Source organism: Anabrus simplex, chromosome 2, assembly GCF_040414725.1.
Source record: "Anabrus simplex isolate iqAnaSimp1 chromosome 2, ASM4041472v1, whole genome shotgun sequence".
Lineage (NCBI taxonomy): Eukaryota > Metazoa > Arthropoda > Insecta > Orthoptera > Tettigoniidae > Anabrus > Anabrus simplex.
The window spans coordinates 746137082-746157301 of record NC_090266.1 but is presented as its reverse complement, the minus strand read 5'-3'; the positions used below and the strand labels follow the sequence as shown (position 1 = coordinate 746157301).

General features: G+C 38.7%; 1 protein-coding gene across 3 annotated transcripts in view; it reads left to right on the top strand.

Annotated features, from left to right (window-relative positions):
• Ack (activated Cdc42 kinase) overlaps positions 1–20220 on the top strand; it is a 366870-nt gene that overhangs the window by 155206 nt on the left and 191444 nt on the right. For all 3 annotated transcript variants that reach the window (XM_067139427.2, XM_067139425.2, XM_067139426.2), the window contains exon 7: positions 6889–7027. In XM_067139427.2, the coding sequence (XP_066995528.1) occupies positions 6889–7027 (139 nt within the window). The remainder of the gene's footprint in view (positions 1–6888; positions 7028–20220) is intronic.

The window sequence follows — 20220 nt, the reverse complement described above, 5'->3', positions numbered from 1 at the left end:
TTACTCGTGTATTAGACCCCCTCGCGTATTACACCCCCTGCCCCCTTGGCTTTTCAAGACGAAGAAAATGAAAAAATAAAACTCTCATACAAGACCCCCCCCCCAAACGTAATTCGTCAAAGAACAACGATTCCGCTTTGAAGCAGGTACAGGCCTTATGCAGCTCTGATGACATCACATGAATTTGTGAATAGTTTCGTCCGTTCGACTCGCGCAATGAAAACGCACATCGAAGTCATGTGGTACATCTGTGTCTGCCTCCATAGCGTAGGCCTACTGTAGCTCTAACGTCGCACACATAGGTGACAGTTTCGTGTCTAACCTGTGCATTGCAAACACGCATCAGTCATGTATATACTGTATGTCTGTGTTTTGTAGTTAAAATTTCCGTTAGCGTAATGTTTAGCACAATTAGCTGCCGTTCTCGGGAGCCTGAGTTTAATTCCCCGTACCGTATTGCCAGAGATTTACGAATAGCAGGAAGGTTGATTTGCGGTAAAAATGGTACATGCAACTGCCTTCCACTGGGGGCCTGTTTAAAAAAGAGCTGCACCACCTTAGTATGAGGAAACGAGTTTCCTTTAGTTAAGAAATATTCACGGTTGTTGCTAGGCCTATTAATATACACAGGCGAGATCATTAACAAAGTGATCGTTTAATATCTCGTAACTCGGACCAATATAGGGTTCTTTGGGAGAGAAGTACGTTTAAAATGTGATAAAAATTACAATTGTTTCTCTCGCTAACGTACCTAACAAATAATAATAATAATAATAATAATAATAATAATAATAATAATAATAATAATAAATTTTTTATGTCCCCACTTACTTTCAAGGATTTTTGGAGACGCCAAACAAAACATACTAGAGTATGCGTTAATAAAATATGGGAGGCAATGAACATACAAAATTAAACATTATGATATTAAACGCATTACCGCCACACGTGTAGATATCCATCCTGTTATTTATTTCTATTCTTTCCGTCTTGGAACTTTCGGCACCATTCAGGCAATACCATACCTAACCTAAACAATGCAGTCTGTCTTATCTCATTTACAGCTTGTGGTGTGTGAAATTTCATGCTTCAAATGTTTAAATTACATTGCGTCTCATCTTTGCTTTACTGCTAAGTTTGGAACTACCACAACGAAAATTTAGTTGCCAACTGATTCACGTAAATAACACACCAGCTTCGATGATGACGCTAAATTATTTGTGCACTTTTTATTACACATTACATGTGCTACTGATGTAACAGGAGGCAAACATAATTCTAAATTTGCCCGTTTTAATTATATTAGGTCCTATTTGGTTATAATTTTGGTATTTTTTATTAAATTGAGGTCTCTTTAACAAGGTACTGTTACCTGTATTGAGTTTCAAGCACAGGATTTCCAAATAGTGTAGTAGATATATTTATTTTATTTTCCCAGAACAGACAGGTAGCAGGTTTAGAAGACCAGATTCGAAGGAGTTACTGTACAGGCATCTTTTAGCACATCTTTCTGGACAAATTAGATTGCAACACGAATGCCTGAGTTCACGGAACGTGACAATAGTGTGTTTCCGTCTTTAAATCACTCCAGTAGATATATTTAGTTCGGAAGCAATTTTCAAACAATTAAATTCCATGTTATCTCTCGCCCGGTTCTTCGCTGAAGTGTCCAGTTACAGCTCCCTTCCCCGTTTCTCTACCAGCAAATTTCAACAGATTGGCTTTGATAGAATTCCTGTTAGGCAGTGTTTTCTAACTTACACAGACACATACCATAAAGCATGCTAATACTTCGTTCATTATTTTTATTTATATAGGAAAACCAAGCGAGAACTGGATTAAAAGCTATGATAATGAATGTTGAAACGTTTAACGTATTGTAGCTCATGCCCCATTTCTATCATCAAGTTAATTTGCCCCAGACTAGTCAGCCGATCCCAGGGGTGCTCGGTCCGAATTATGATAAAAATAATGCCATAAAAATATATACACCCTGGATTTAGATGGGGAACATATAACTGATATCGACACGGTGATGTCAACTAACAGCTACAAATAAAGCAAGGCGAAGCATGACGTCAGTTTTGGAGGAAAATCTGTTTATTAAAATAAACAAGAAAAATATTTAAAAAAAATAGCAAAAGTATCAAATGATTCAAAGTTTTACATGACTCGGAATTTTTCTCTCAGCTTGATAAAGTCCATCTTGAGAATAAAAAGTTATTACAAATATACACATATACTTGACATATCAAATCAAATCTTGAAGTTTAATTAATTTTAACACATTGGCTTGCGTTCTCACACCACGCACCTGGTTTTATATTTGTTAACACCTTCAACTGTAGATGAGTACATTTCCCTTTCCTGCACACTTGACATTGCGGTGGGGATCCCTAACCTTAAGAAAAGACGTGATTTAATGCACAAAAGGGGAAGACGAAAACTAACCTGACTGTACAGTATTTAACACCCTGAGTGGTAGAACATCCTATCAAAATATACACCTCGAATCATGAGCGACCTCATGAGCACCATAGAACACTGTGGGTCGGAACCACACACAATAAAATCACAAAAATGGCAAATATACACAATCAAAGAAACATAATGTCACATTTTCCAGGGTTCGCCAAGAAAGCATGCGTCATTCATGCAACTCTCATTCACTCAAAGCCTCGATGAAAAAAATAAGGAAACATAATTTTACACATTAAGTAACACATCCTATTCAACGTAGGTTCCTAAAATAAATTACACAACACAAAAGCAATCAACTGGTGGACTTTATAACGGCACACACAAATCAATGTGGATTCCTGAAATAAATTACAGGCACTAATTCATAAAAAATAAAAAAATAAAACAGAGTAGGCTTTAACTTTCAACACATAATTCAACATTGGTTCCTGCAATAAATCACATGACACAAATGTTCCTCAGCGCAGTTATATCACAAAAGAAAAACCAAATGAAACGTCGCGATATGAAAATCTCGTCTACTGCAACAACTATAGAAACAAGGACAAAAACCATAAATCATCACGATGTATAGACTGCTAAAATAAACCCTCTTTGGTAGACGCACATATCACCCTCGTCAACACATGGCCTAATGACTCAAAAGTGGAGATTTGGCCTCTCAAAATAATGCAGCAATCATCAAAACACGGGGTCCAACTCTTCACACTCGCTGCTCAACAGTCTACCCGAGGCAAGTCACACAAACATGAAAAATGCAGGCCTTTCAAATGAGGAACGCGTCCTCTTACTGAAAATCACCCAGCGCCATCACATGTTCTAAGGTTGCCGAAACTGAATACGTATATAAAAATACTTCCTCTAACATTCCCTCGCATGAAAAGAAACAAGACCACGCTGGTCACAAATCAAAGCACTTGCATTCGTAAAGTGAAACATGAATAATACAGTGGTCAACTCTGTAATAATATCACAATCTGAAACTAAGAAATTGCCACATAGACAATCGATCATGTCTGAACATCTGAAAGTTACTGAAATATCTCAATCTTACAACTTGAGAAACTCACATTAATAATAATAATAAATTTTACAGAAAATGAATTCTGATTATTCAGAACTTGAAATACGAAACTGCATTTGAGAAACTCGTGAGTCAAACGCTAATTTACGCTCATCTTGATATTCAAAATGATCACAAAGATGACGCTATCAAAATTTGTGGATCCAAACTCCACCATCTCAAACATACTCATTCACACATGCAAGAAAATCCCAGAAAAATGTCCACAGTATTTTTCGGTACAATTCAAACTCCCCTTAATACTTTATTGTCCTTCCTGACCTTAATTTAAATTCTTATTTACATTTAAGCTTCCAGACGTACACTGCGTCTCAAACATCAAAGCAAAACAAATCCAAATAAATGAGGCAAAAACTAATAAGAAACAGACTCATAAAAAGATAACCCCCTGCGGGTGGGGGGCGCACATGTAGAATACACCCGCGGTATCCCATGCCTGTCGTAAGAGGCGATTAAAAGGGGCAACCAAGGGATGATCAAATTAGAACCATGAGACTACGGTACTTGTAATTAGTACCATCATGCAGGGAACACCATGGGTTGCATTTACTTGTGCGTAGTACCACTATGTTAGGTACGCAGTAGGTTTGCGATTAGTAGTGACAGTGTCTGAATCAGGATGAGGGTCTTACAGTACCTGTGATTCGTACCCCTATATGAGCAACACTATGGTTCTGCCTTGCCTGTGCTTTATTCCCACTATGTGAGGAATACCACGGGATAGTTTGGGTCCCTGTGGTTAGTCCACTTGTGTGAGGAATGCCATAGGTTTGCGTTGCCTGTAAATAGCGCTGCAGTCTGCGAAACACTATAGGTCTGTGTTACATGTACACATTATACTACCTCTGAATAGTACCATAATGTGTGGAATACTGTGAGTCTACGCTACTTTTGATTAGTATTGCCAAATGACAAATACCATGGTTCTACTTTCCTAGCGATAAGTTCCATTATGAGGGGCCGATGATCTGGATTTTGGACCCGTTTCGACTACGAGCATAATCGATTCAGCATTGTGCTATAGAAGCAGCCCTTGGTCAGCAATACTATTGTTTTGTGCCAGCTTCTGTGCATGTGAGGCACTGTGGGTCGGTTCCACTAATCGTTTTAAATTCATATCCATCCATCCTTTCATTCTTCGTCCTCATGCTTTGAATTCTGGTCAGTGGAGGATTTTGAACTTTTAAATTTGGATAACATTTCGTCTCATTTCGTACCATTAGGGGTCGATGACCTCGATGTTAGGCCCCTTTAAACAACAAGCATCATCATCATAAAAAGATGTTAACCACTCAGCCAATAACTCTGAATAAAAATGTCAGAAAGCATTTTGCGACCTTATGTAATCGGTCCACATCTACGTTACAATTAAATTTACAGTAACAAGCTTCCTAACATTTACTTTAAATAGGACGTAGTCCTTCCAAACAAAGTAAAATTTATAAAAATTAAAACTTACCTATCCACTTTTGCAACATTAAAACACGTTCACACTCACATAATTACATTGAAAATTCTGTACTCATGTATTTCGTTGACTTATCGCCGCCAGCCTTTCAGGACAGCCGGCATCCCATCGTTTTAGCCAGCCATATCAAAAGTGTTGCCTTCAGTAAAGAACTGGATCAGTCCTTGGGTCTCCATTCTCCTGGCATTGAAGTGGTGATCTTGTAGTCTCCATCGCTGTTTCTGGATGTTGTTCTTAAAACATCCCCTCGTCCACGACGTAGAAAACTAGGTCAAGGTTAACCCACCAGTTACTAGAATACTACAGCCGGGGTAATTTCCACTGACCATGAAACCAGTTCCCATTCAGTCGCAGAACAACTTCTCTTATCTAATCCCGTAAGTAGGTCAGATATTACCCATTTAAATGCTGGACTGGATATTATTGAGTTTGATGTCCTCATAAAATCTGTTTACACTGGCAAGCTACTAAACATTGAATGACTGTCTGGAAACTGTTCGTCTCTCCGCAAATAAAAAAATAAAAGCCGTTCTCGAAAGTTTAAAATCTTCAATAATTGAAATGAAGACTGGGCGTCTTAAACCAATGTTCAAGTCCCCACACAATCAAGAAACCTAGGTTCTGACCCGCACTCGTGTAAATAATACTTCTCTCGATGTTACCTGCACAGAATCTCGCCGAATAATAGGTTAGCTAGCCCACGCACTCATTGGTTTTATCAATTCGTCCTCTAATACGCCATTGTATCCTTGATCGGGGCCATCACTCGCATGGACCAATGCCTAGCCAAATTGACTGTGGCTCTATAATTTCATTGGCTCAAACATCGCTTACCCGAGGCTTGCTTCAGACGTATATTTGCAGCTCCTGTAGCCTCTCGCCGGGCCTTCGCAATGTTGTCTGTTGGTTTGGCTGTTGGAGGAGTTGTATTGTTTCCTTGTTCTGCTTTGTGTACTTCATGTCAAAATTTCTCCTTCTAAACTTAGCTGGCGAGCAAATAAACCCGAGCTCCAAGCTCCCTGCAGAAATTGCGACGTGCTGCTGAATGTAGATGTTACCTGCCAGTTACAAGTACTTAATAAAATTGAAATATTCTCTGCACATATGAATAGATGACTGATTAATTGAATGAGCACTTCAATAAGGGCTCACTCTCTGCCAGTTTGTATGATTAAATGTGTCTGGTGTATTATTGCTGACCACGTTTTGTTACCTAAGACTTTAATGTTATAATATTCAAATACTTGCTATCTATCCCTTAAGCTCATATCATATTTGTCCGACTCCATAGCTAAATGGTTAGCTTTCTGGCCTTTGGTCACAGGGGTCCCAGGTTTGATTCCTGGCAGGGTCGGGAATTTTAACTGTAATTTGTTCATTCCCGTGGTGCAGGGACTGGGTGTATGGGCCGTCTTCATCATAATTTCATCCTCATCACGATGCGCAGGTCTCCTACGGGAGTCTAATCAAAAGACCTGCACCAGGCCTCTCCAGAGGCCACACGCCATTTCATGTCATATTTTATTGTATTTTATGTCCTAATTTTTGTTTTTGTTTTAATGTCACATTTAATTACTTTTTAGGGTATATTTGCTTGCATATTTTGTACTTCTTTAGGTCATATGGAAATCTGTAGTTTCACTTGTCAAATCAGTGCAGAACAAGGGAATAAATGAAGAAATTATAATAATAAAGTGTTATGATCAGTCTAATCATTGCCTTTTCCTTTTTAGTAAATAGATATAACTTGGATGAGTAACTTAAGTCTCTTTGTGTTGTTTCCTCTGCAAATCACTCAGTAATATATATTGTACAGTATTTTATAATCTATTGTCTCTTACTTTTGGTGTTGTAGGTTAAGATTGGCGACTTCGGCTTGATGCGAGCTCTTCCTCAGCAGGAGGACTTCTATCTTATGACTGAACACAAAAGGGTTCCCTTCCCCTGGTGTGCACCCGAGAGTCTCAGGCATAGACAATTCAGCCATGCTTCAGGTAGGATTCTCGATCTATTTTGGGAATTTGATATTAATGTTGGTTAAAGCAAATAATGTTTGAAGACCCTGCTGACTTCAGAGTTTAAAAGATAATTAGTGGTTATTCCTGAACAATTGCTTCTACTCTGAGAAGTTCACTGCTGTCAGTATTAGTCTTACAATTTCCCAGTAAATCAATAACAATTTTTCAAAAATTTGAAGTGAAAAATATTTAGATTTTACCATTTAAGACTATTTCTAAGACAAGATTTGTTATTCTGTTTGTGATATAGCAGAAATGCATATTATTTTTTATGTTATATGCAACATCATCCTAGCAAAGCAGGAGATGTTGTATACCTTGAGCATTATTTTCTTCCTTTTAACTGAAATTACGAAGTTATGGAATCTATTTTTTTTTTTAAATTCAGTTTTTAATGGTTTTGAATGATGGAATAAAATCCATTACAGTAGCTTGAGTTCATCAGTATATACATATATTCAGAGAATAAACACTTCCCTCATAAGGAGGTAGTTCATACGGTCAAAGTACACTAAGTACCTTTGTGACCATGTAAATGGTTTCTAAGTATTGATAATGAACCTTTCAAGGCTTTGAGGACTGCACGACGACTCTGGTAGTTTTAATCTTGAGCGGATTTCTTCGAAGAACTTGGGAATTGTTCCTCTTGCACCTATCATGAGCCCTATCATCACAATGTTACAGAGTCCATATTCATGTTGGTAGAAGGGGATATAGTTGGTTCGTAGATACTTTTCTTTTTCTCATGTACTTCACTGGTCTGGTTAGTGTGCGATTCAAACCGAATCATAGGGACAGTAATATATACCTTTTTGTTATTTTTTAAGGCTGTCATATCAATCCTACTGGTATTGCCATTATCCAACAGTCCATGGATCACTTTGTGCACTGTGTAACCAGCGTCTCATATGACTGAGCGATGGAGCTTCGTATCATGTGGTGTCTAGTAAGTCGCAAGGTTTCACTGTAGGGACAGTATCCCAGGACATGAGAAAGTGTTTTCCATCTCGTTGTGGCAATGCTGACAACGGTTATTGTCCTGGGACCTGCCTGGCACAGCTCGAACGGCTGTGACGTTAGCGGTCATAGTTAGAGCATCACATATTTCACTGCAAGATAGACCATCTTGGTGCTATCCAACTGTTCGCTGAATGAATATTTGTGATCCCTGACTGGGATACCAAAAATACTGCTCTTAGCTTCTGGTGGAATTGTACGTTGAAGATGGACTGTTCTTATACAGTATTTTGTCAGTAGTAATTGACAGTACCTTAATTTTATAACTTTTGCATAATGGAGGTCCTATAAATTGCTAAGCATTTAAAAGATAGTGTACTGGAAGTTACAGATTTGGAAGAATTGGAAAAGAATGATTCTGAAAAAGCTCTGTCGTGTGTTACGAAGATCTTCCGAAGTTAAAGAATGTGAATGGTCAGTTTGAACCAGATTGTGAATGTGATCATTGTATTGATGTCGATAACATCATTGGTTGAATATTAAGACATTTCTGGAAATTATGAATGATACAAATATAATTTGAATTAAAGGAGATAATGTGTAGCTAATATACTTACTTCGAAATGGCCTGATGTCAGCTACCTTATTATTGCTGTTGTACACCTATATTTGGCCAAAATGTTTTGAAGAGAGGATGTACAGCGTCACCTGTATACTTTCTTTCAGTCTTAGCGGGGCAATGACAGAGCCTTTGTCTTGAGCAAACATGAAAACTACTTGTTAAATTTTGTAATTACACAAGAATCAAGCAAAATCACTGCCACAATATTCTTTACCTACATTTTCTTCTAAAATATTGGATCTTTCAGTTGGAGTGCAAAAAATACATCTTAAAACAAGTACATGTTAATGAATATGGTACATTTTAGTGGAGAAATGGAGACAGAAAAAAAAGATTGAGTGCAATTAACGAACCCCTAGATTAGTGGATTGCTGGGGATTATTCCGAGTGAAGTGGCTGCGCAGTTTGGGTCGTATAGCTGCTAACTTGCAATTAGGAGATGGTGGATTCAAACCCCACTATTGGTAGCTCTGAAGATTTTTTTTTTCCCTTTCTTTCCTGTTTTCAAATGCTGGGGATGTACTGTAATTAATTTCACACTTATTTTCATCCCAGCTGTAGCCCTTTCTTATCTCATCATTAAAAAACCTGTCTGAGCTGGTATGACATTAAACCACTAGGTGGTGAACATAAACCAAAATTGTAATAAAAAAAAAAGAAACCGCTAGAAAAAAAGATATTATGCTATTGTGTTTCTTTCTGGCAGTCTTACCTTATCTGATCCATCACTTACTCTTTCTGTTCTGCTAACAAACACAGAACCCTATGACACTACAACCCTCATGAGCATTGGCCTACCAAGCGATCACTGTGCTCAGCCTGTAGGCCTGCAGATGGAGGTGATTTATGTTCAGTGCAATGAATTCTCTCTGCCATTATTCTTCGTTGTCTGCTCTGCTGAAAAATACACCTTCAAAATTAATTCATTCATTGCCCATGATCTAGGGGTGGTGTGCCTGCTTCTTACTTAGAGGCCCTGGGTTATATATTTCAGGGATGGTCAGGGCATTTTACCTGGATCTGGGGACTGGTTTGAGGTCCACTCGGCTTACAGGAGGACAGTTGAGCTGTCTGATTAAGATCCCAGTATTGAAAGTTTCTTTACTTGAATTTCTTTCATTTTGGCTCCATCTCGGAGGCCACCTCTTAGATGTTTGTAATGGATTCACCTGAGGTTCTTTCACTTTGTATATATTATTTTAATAAATAAATACAGCACAGAAGGGGAGCACCTTGTATATATTATTTTAATAAATAAATACAGCACAGAAGGGGAGCACCCTTCAGGGTCCCCTTCACTGCCTCTATCGCGGCTAACGCCCATGCTACCTCCACTACACGCGATCGACCCCGTGCCTATATAAGCTGGGGTCTGAGGCAGCTCGGGGACAGTTGGTCGTGAGAGGGGTCAGCAAATATACAATGCAACCGAACTATCGGTACAAACATGTAGATTAGAAAACTCTAAAGGAATGTCTTTAATGGCCATAGGTCCCCACTTACTGCAGCAGCTGTCTCAGCGGCGTTGATAGTGGTAGGCATGCTGTACGCCTGCGCCGAGCCCATGTTGAAGCGTGGTGCGACGGCCGCAATGGATTGCGGGGTAGCATCGGTGAAAACTTTGACGAATAGGAACTGGTTTCATGGTCAGTGGAAATACAGCACGGAAGGGGAGCACCCTTCAGGGTCCCTTTAGAGTGCACGTCTTGAACCAGAGCAGGCAGAGCTTTCACTGGTATCCTGTTACAGGAGCCATTTGTTGACATAGGTCCCCAGTTGTGTCCACGAGGGCACTATATCATTCAGTGGTTTTCTCCTGGGTCAGACCATTCTGTTTCACTATTTGATCGTGTGAAATGTGTGTGGAAAAGGGCCAATACAAAACATCTTTGAGACATTATGTCTACTCCCAATAACTATTCATTTTTGAAACCATTTGACAGCTATGTGCAGAAACACTCTACATGCTAGATTAGGCACAGGACTAATAACAGCAGCTCTGCAACTCCAACTCTGTCTCACAAATGGCAGTGGTGTCATAAAATAATTAGGAAATATCCTGTATAACCTTCTGTACTTGAAACCAACTGAATTGTCAGTATTATGATCTTGTCATTTATATTCTTTGCCTTTTCCACATATTCTTTCTCAAGATTATGTCTACTCCATTTCTGGCTTCCAGTCTTCTGCTCTAAATCAGTTTGTATTTATCCTTAGTGTCCTCTCTCCTGTTGTTTTCTGCTTGGTTTCGCTAAACCTAAAGTTGGGTGTGTCCTTCTCCTTCATAAATTCAACTAGTTCTGTCGACTGTTCCTAGTTTCATATTGTCCATCTGGTTCAGGAATGATACTATTCACCCTGTTTTCAGTCTTTCTCAATATTCACTGAGAGAGATCACGTGAATGCAAGTATGAAGAATGGGATTTCCACCTAATCAATACTTTATTACAAAATGTTTAAAGTTATCTACATTGAAACGGTACCGGTTTCGACCTGTAAAAAGGTCATCATCAGCTGTTGATGAACCTGCTTAATAGCGATTGTACGTAAAACATTACTAAAACTAATTTAACAAGAATGCCTTATTCTAATATAATGTTACTGTTAAGATATATACATATGGTACAATATGGGGCTTAGACTCGGAGTTCCATTCAAAAATCTGTGCTATTGCCAACATTATGTCAAACAATATACATATATACATATGGTGCAATAAAGGGCTTTGGCTTGCTGGAGTCCCTTGAATGCCACACACTCCAAAAATTGTAGAACAGAGGTTGAAAATACAGTTCCTATAGAATAGAGGATCACTGAGGTTTCGTTGTCAAGTTGAAACGTCTATGCAGCATGTCGGCACTGAGACCAACTGTTGTGAATACACAATCAAGGTGCTTTGTTGGGCCGCAATTTTGCGGGGAGCGTAATCGACTGAGGTTCTGTAGCTTGTTCATTCTTAGTGTATGATGTTGCTGATAAATACTAGTTTCCAGGTTCCTTGTTGAGGCATGTCATGCTATGGATGAAGTTTTGAAATTAAAGAAAGGTTGATAGAGTCCCCCTCTTCACACTTGCATTTGTGCTCAGGTAAATTCAAAAATCTGAGAAAGAAAAAGGAAGTGAAATTAGAATAACTGATAGAGAGTGCTTGCTAAATGGTTTGTGTGCTATAGAGTGTGTGTTACTTACGTGTGGGCTGGGTATGTCTTCAAGTGTAGTCGGGAGTGTGCTGCGTCGTGTTGCTGTCGTAGTGTTCAGATTGAGAGGTGGTGGGGAGGGGGAAGCAGCTTCTGGAGGGGGTGAGGTGGAGTGGGTTGTGCCTTTTGGGTTTTGTGTGGGTTTGTGTCTGCTGATTCTTTCTAAATATGTGTATTTTAGAATGGGAATGGCTGTGTTGAAGAGGATGTTAGTTTTATTTGTGATTTCATTTAAGTTGAGGTTGGGATTAGCGTATTGGTCCATATTGATATAAAAATCTTCCACTATGTTGAGCAATGGGCCTGTGGGGTTCATATTTAGAATTTCCATATCGTTCTCGATATTAGTGAACTTATGTTTGTGTTCTTCGACATGTTGCCCTATGGATGAAAAGCGGTTATATTTAGTGGCATTGACATGTTCGCTGTAGCGAATGGAAAAGCATCTGCCAGTACGTCCGATGTAGCTGGCTTCATAATCGTTGCATTTCATGCGGTACACTCCTGAGTGGCTGTATTTGTTGTGTATTCACAACAGTTGGTCTCAGTGCCGACATGCTGCATAGACGTTTCAACTTGACACCGAAACCTCAGTGATCCTCTATTCTATAGGAACTATATTTTCAATCTCTGTTATACAATTTTTGGAGTGTGTGGCATTCAAGGGACTCCAGCAAGCCAAAGCCCTTTATTGCACCATATGTATATATGTATATTGTTTGACATAATGTTGGCAATAGCACAGATTTTTGAATGGAACTCCGAGTCTAAGCCCCATATTGTACCATATGTATATATCTTAATAGTAATATTATATTAGAATAAGGCATTCTTGTTAAATTAGTTTTAGTAATGTTTTACATACAATCGCTATTAAGCAGGTTCACCAACAGCTGATGATGACCTTTTTACAGGTCAAAACCGGTACTGTTTCAATGTAGATAACTTTAAACATTTTGTAATAAAGTATTTATTAGGTGGAAATCTCATTCTTCATACTTGCATTCTTAATTCATCAATACGGAAAATGAAGCTTATAGATTATAGAGATCACGTGATCGTAATGCACTGTATTTACTGTAACTTCCGTAGAATGTTCAGGATAATTTTATTTTTTATTTATTTCTTCTGTCTGCCACTGCAGATTGCCTCAAGACAAAGAGTACCATACACATTTTATGATACAAGGACGCTATAATGAACATTAGTAATGATGAATAAAAAAGGGAAAACAATAAACATTAAACTATGGTTCTCTCTGTAAATTTATAATTTTATCCAGATTATGGATATTTCCTTTACTCATTGATGATACAGATGGCTTTGTAAGATTTGTATGAATCCCTTCAAAGCAAGAAGGGCCACCTCATTGCCTAGTCTGCAAAAATTGAGAAATTATTTTGGGATTGATCTATGGCTGCCAATCATTAGTCCGTTAATAGTAATTTTCTGCAAGAAGTACTTCCTCTTAACCGTTAGCCCCCCCCTCCTTTTTTGTACACTTCTGCCTCCCCAGCTTTATTTAAGAATCTGCTTGCAGAGGGATAGGAGACAGCACAAACTTATGGACAGCATATTTATAAAAATCAAATAAAGCAAACACAAAGTAAATATAATACAAGTATAATACAACATTCAGATGCAATGTTCAGGGGTTTTAACCCTGATATCTCTTTTTATCTGTAATGGTGGATTGTGTGGAACTTCTCAATGCACTCGCCAGGATGTAATTCAGGCTTTTTTCTACAAGTATTGCAGAAAAACACTGCTCTCCCCCCCCCGTTTTCACTTTATGGTCACTGCAAACTGCACAGTCTTTAGTTCTCCTCTGTAGATGAGAATAAATGAAGTGCGGATGACCACTTAGGCCTTTTGGATGTTTACACTGGCATACCGGTTAGTCTTGTACACAATTTCCGACAATAATCCGTCATATAGGTGTTGATTCCCACAGGGAATATGAAGTATTTGTCCTGAATGAATAAATTTATAATGCCAGTTTATTGGTCCATTATTGGACATTATAAATTTTCCATCTAACTCGTTCTTGGTTGCCTGTGTTTCGCCCCTATGTGCTAAGTTGGGCTCATCAGTTGGTACTTAGCACACCCACCAAGACGCATGGCTAGTGCATTCCGTGGAGGCCATTGCATAGGCTACTTGAAGCCACCAGCAGTGCCAATGCACTATGAGAGACTGTCTCATTTCCAAAAATTGATGCCTGCCTGGCCATCAGATGATGTAGATGTTGATTCCCACAGGGAATATGAAATATTTGTCCTCAATGAGTAAATTTATAATGCCAATTTAATGGTCCGTTATTGGACATTATAAATTTTCCAGTTAACTCAGTCTTGGTTGCCAGCGTTTCGCCCCAGTGTGCTTAATTGGGCCCATCAGTTGGTAAATAGCACACCTATCAAGACGCATGGCTAGTGCATACCTGCCAACCCTTCCAATTTACTTGGAAACTTTCCATTTTTTAACTCTTCTTTTGGTTTTCCGATTTAATTTTACTTCTCCCTATTTTTGAATAATATAACCTCCAGTACGGTCAGTACTCTTCCCTTAGGATAAATTCTTATGTGCTTGTGTAATTTACGCAACTTCATTTTCAAGCGTATTTATTTGATGCTTTATTTGACGAGTGTATAGCCCGCCTGCCTTCGTGTATCATGTTTCCCTCTCACTATAGCAGTGTGTGCCTTACAGCTGGGAATTCGGGACGGCAATCTTCCTACAAGCGAGAGAGGCCATCAACTCTGTTAATTAATCGGGACAAAAGAATAATGTTATAGATGTCGATTCCCATAGGGAATCGGAATTATTTGTTCCGAATGAGTAAAGTTATAAGCTGGAAAATTTTAAAAAAATTACAAAAGAATAAGTTTGTTAATTTGTGGTTCACATGCTGTGAACATCGTTCTGTGCGTAGTTTCGTTTGAGGTGTAGGCAGCATGTTTTTTTCTTGCGGTTCTGTGCTTTTCCCCCCTGTAAAAGTCATAATAATGTATGAGGCATATTGATCTGTTTTGTATGTGGTACTTTCGCGTATTTCAGCGCATTAATTTTCATTCTTATTTCATAATTGTATTGACTTGAATGTATTTCAGGGAGTTGTGTCGGTGACAGTTTCTGGTATTTTCTCTTCACGTTATGGCCACAAAATATAGACATTATCTCAAAGTGTTCAGAGATACCTATAAAATTGAATTTCCGTTCATTTTACAGTCTAATAAAGGAAACTGTTATGTATATGTCAGTGTGATATAAATATTATTATTGGTATGCGTGTGTCCGAAATGAGAATGATTAGGTACACTTTTTTTGTAACCATTTTTATGTTTTCTTATTTTAAGATTTTAAATTTAATGGCCAAGTCTCATTGTAACTGTAAATACGTATGCCTTTTATCTTGTCATCGTGCCTGCGGTACAATGTATGTGATGTAATCCAAGAATTTCAAAAATCTTCATATTTTTGATTTCTAAAAGTTGGCAGGTATGCTAGTGCATACCGTGGAGGCCACTGCATAGACTACTTGGAGCCAACAGTAGTGCCAATGCATTATGAGAGACTTTGTCTCATTTTCAACAGTTGATGCCTTCCTGGCCATCAGATGATATAGATGTTGATTCCCATAGGAAACCTGAAATATTTGTCCTGAATGAGTAAATTTATAATACCAATACAGTTGGCATTGGCACTGCTGGTGGCTCCAAGTAGCCTATGCAGTGGCCTCCACAGTATGCACTAGCATACCAATAATGGACCAACTACCATATTTACTAGTGTATTAGCCCCCCTCGCGTATTAGACCCCCTTGGCTTTTTTTAGATGAATAAAATTAAAAAATAAATCTTGCATACAAGACAATCAACGTAATTCGTCAGAGAAAAACAGCGATAAGCCTTACGCAGTTCTGATGACATCACACAAATTTTTGAATAGTTTCGTTCGTACTACTCACGCAATGAAAACGCATCGCAGTCATGCGGTACATCTGTGCTTCATAGTTAAGAAATGTCCGCCACTGTAGCGTAGGCCTACTGCAGCTCTGATGATGTCGCACAAATAGGTGAATAGTTTCGTGTCCGATCCGTGCATTGAAAGCACATATCAGTCATGTATATATGTCTGTGTTTTGTAGTTAAGAATTTTTGCCAGCATAATGCCACAATTGTAAATTTATAATGCCAATATTGTTGGCATTGGCACTGCTGGTGGCTCCAAGTAGCCTATGCAGTGGCCTCCACAGTATGCACTACCTATGCGTCTTGGTAGATGTGCTATTTACCAACTGATGAGGCCGATTTAGTGCACTGAGGTGATGCCCGGTACCGTATTGCCAGAGATTTACGAATGGCAGGAAGGTTGATTTGCGGTAAAAATGGTACATGCAACTCCCTTTCACTGGTGGCCTGTCTAAAAAAGAGCTGCACCACCTCGGGATGAGGAAACAAGTTTACTTTAGTTAAGAAATATTCATGGTTGTTGCTAGGCCCATTAATATAGGCAGGCGAGATCAATAACAAAGTGATCGTCTAATATTTCGTAACTCGGGCCAATATAGGTTTGGGAGAGAAGTAGGTTTAAAACTTTATAAATACAATCCGATCATAGTTGTTTTACTCGCTAATATAGTTAACAAATAATAATAATAATAATATTGATTTTTCTGTGTCCCCACTTTCAACAATTTTCGGAGACGCCAAGCAAAACATACTAGGGTGTGTGTTAAAAATGGGAGACAACGAACGTAGGAAATTAAAAATTATAATAATAAAACACATTACCGCCACACCTGTAGATATCCATAAAAGCGGCAAACTTTTCTGTTATTTGTTTTTATTCTTTCCGTCGTGAAACTTTTCACACCAACCGGGCGATTCCATACCTAAACAATGCAGACTCTTTTATCTCATTTACAGCTGTTTAGGTAAATCCTGATGTGATAAATGTAGAGAACAAGCATGAAATGTACTTAAAAATAAGGTTCTGGCTTTCAACAGCCACTGTTATCCAAAGAATGCTTCCAGTCCCTACGTATTATATTCGGAAATACAACTCGTAACATACGCTAGTTATCAGCTGGTGGTTTGGCACATTTTCAACAACACAGCTTTATTCAGAAGGAGTGGCTTCTGCTACACATACCCCAGCTGGGAATATCAGAGACCATCTCCAGAAACCATTTGGGAATAGCTTTACACAATTTGGACTCTATAGTTGGGAACAAAACTATTTTTAAAAGGTTCAAAAAGACAGGGCCTCGAATGCTCTCTGTCTCGGTTGCAGTGCATGGCCGATAAGGTGGCAGTGAAGATGACATCACTTGGCATGACGACGTGCTGGTAGCAGGGAATTTAGTGGTGCAAGACAATTAAAATGAAAGCAGTGATCAGGTTTGCTGTATGGTAGGCCTACTGCTCGACTGACAGAGACAAATGACTGGCCATTGAGTTATTTTGTATCAGTATCGCACAAAATGATAATACGATACCTTTATCCCTTTTCTCTACGGGGTTGAGTATGAAGTGAGATGAATCTTCGTAGTGAGTTTTTTACGACCGTATGCCCTTCCTGACATTGACCTCATCAGAGGAATTAATGAAATGAAATGAATGACATGATATGAGTAACTAAAATGGATTATATTTACTTTATATGTAGGTCTATAAGTCGTGTTCACCATTTATTGACTTTTTACATTTAGAAATACTGCCCTCCAATGAAAATAGCCAGTATATCTCAAATACATTCGTAGTTTTGTTAAAGAACAGTGTAGATGTTTACATGTACAATTAACAGCTCTTTATAGCCTAGAAGTGATGTGTTCTCTGCACAAAATTTAAGGTTATCACATATATTTACCCCCCCCTTTTTTTTAACTGTAAACGTGGGGGGGAAAAGGGGTCTAATACGCGAGTAGATACGGTATATTAGTAGGATCTGTGCAGGATATTCTCATTGTCTGGCGTGGCTGGCCACATGAGTGCTAAGGATTAAAGTATTCCACTGTAGGTTCCTAGATGTCTTTTTTTTTTTCTTGCTCGACCAGCTGGGGCTGTTCTGAACCAACTTCAAAACGTATAGTAAGGTCATTGATGATGCCTGACTTTTTCCTTTTACGTCCACTTGTCTTGTAATCCAGTTGTTGGTGACGCAGTTAACTTCCTCAAAGACTTCAACATTATTTTTAGCAAGTTAAGCTGCTCTCTTGTTTCTAATTCAATGGTGATGAGTTTTCTGTAAGAGTCCTCTTTTTGCCCAGGAGTCTAGAACGTTTGCTAGTGTTTCACTCTCACTGCAGTACTTGCAGCGGGTTCTGTCCTCTATGCGGTCGTGGATTGCTCTTACGGGAGCCACATTTATTTGAAGTTTGATGGCATTCCTCCATCGGGAGCTGCTGATTCCTTTTCTAGAATCAAGTCATCAGTTTGCTGATGGGCAGTCTTCATAAAGAATAACACCTTTGCCTTGGGTACGAATTTGACACCAGTTCTTAAATTCTCTTTCCTTAGATATGACATATGTCAACAGATTTTTTTTTTTTTTTTTTTTTTTTTTGAGAACTATCAAATCTCTATCATGATTGCTTAGCTCTTCCAAACATTTGAATTTATCTGTGCCTGGATTTGTTTTTGCAGTGATTTGCTTATTTCAAGACTTCTCTTGAAAATTTGACATGTATTTAATTGCTGAATCAAGGCTTCCCATTGAGCTTTAAACTTTTAATCCACTATTAATAAATCACTGCATCTGGGGTGTTGGTCAGTAACTGTAAAATTTCCTTGACTGAGCTCTTTATAATTTTATCTAAGGTTATGAGAAATCATTTAGACTGTTTCAGTTTGTCGAGATTCTGAAAGCAATAAATTAAGGAAGGGAAAGTAATGACAGAAAACTTCTGTCTTCAGGAGAAGACTGCTGAGTAGCAGATAAAGGTGTTCATTAAGTTCTTGTGCTGTTTCTTCTCTGTTGAAAACCAGCTTGTTGGAAAAATTTACTCCAAGATAACCCATGGTCTCAAATTTGATAATGGGATGAATTGCAGAATCTGGATCTAGAGAGATTGGAGAACTATTAAGTTTTCCGTTTACAGTGTTGATAGCAAAAGATTCATGAGCATTTAATGAAAGCCCAATTTCTTATATCTTTGATGAAATGACAATGTTCGCAAGGTTTATGGCATCCAGTGTTCTCCCCAGAATTGTTCGTCAGCCAGGTGGCAAGAATGAGCAGGCGGGCGGGGAATACTACGTAAAATATGAATGTGATAAAATTTCAGTTTATTCCCCTCAGGGTAATAAATAATACTGATAACAATAATAATAATAATAATAATAATAATAATAATAATGCATCCTATGGCCTCGGGTACCATGTGCAAGCATTCTAATTTGACGCCATCTGGCTGCTTGCTTGTCAATTTTAACCTCCCGTTTTACTCTGGGCGTACTAGATGGTAAAGTAAACCGAATCTGTCCTGGACGTCTATGACTGAGTTTTAGTATATTTTGTCAGGTAAACACCAAATGTGACACCAGAGATCTTTCACATGCCGACGTCGTACGACATGGAGTGTCGAATGGAATATTTGCCGCCCTTCTAAAATCAGACTACCTCTGGTGGGTTTGAACCTGCTCTCTTGGTATTCAGAGGCCGATACTCTATACCAATGACCCACAGGGGGCATTAACAATGATATCAGATAGCTAAATATTTACTGCAAAATAGACATATTTTAGTGTTATCATCACAAACAAGACGTAGAGTATTTTGAACTTCTAGTACTCTACTGTTCTTTCATAATAATGAAACATTGGGGCTTACCACTCAGTTGCTATGGAGTTCCATACTGGTTTGTGACATCATGTGGAATAGAGTGCTCGGATGCGATTCCAGACACCACTCGCGCACGTCACTACGTGTGAGTCAAGCTAAACATTTGAACTCTGATGTAATTAATGCATTTATGCTGACAGTAATGATTTATCACTTAAATAAACAGTTTTACAGTATTTATATTTTAATTTTGAGCACCTAATGACTCAAATGTCGGCCCCGTGGTGTAGGGGTAGTAGCATACTTGCCTCTTACACGGAGGCCCCGGGTTCGATTCCTGGCCAGGTCAGGATTTTTACCTGAACCTGAGGGTTGGTTTGAGGTCCACTCAGCCTACGTGATTAGAATTGAGGAGCTATCTGACGGTGAGATGGCGGCCCTGGTCTACAAAGCGAAGAATAACGGCTGAGAGGATTTGGCGTGCTGACCACACGACACCTCGTAATATGCTGGCCTTCGGGCTGAGCAGCGGTCGCTTGGTAGGCCAAGGCTCTTCAAGGGCTGTAGTGCCATGGGGTTTGTTTGTTTGGTTCAATGACTCAAAT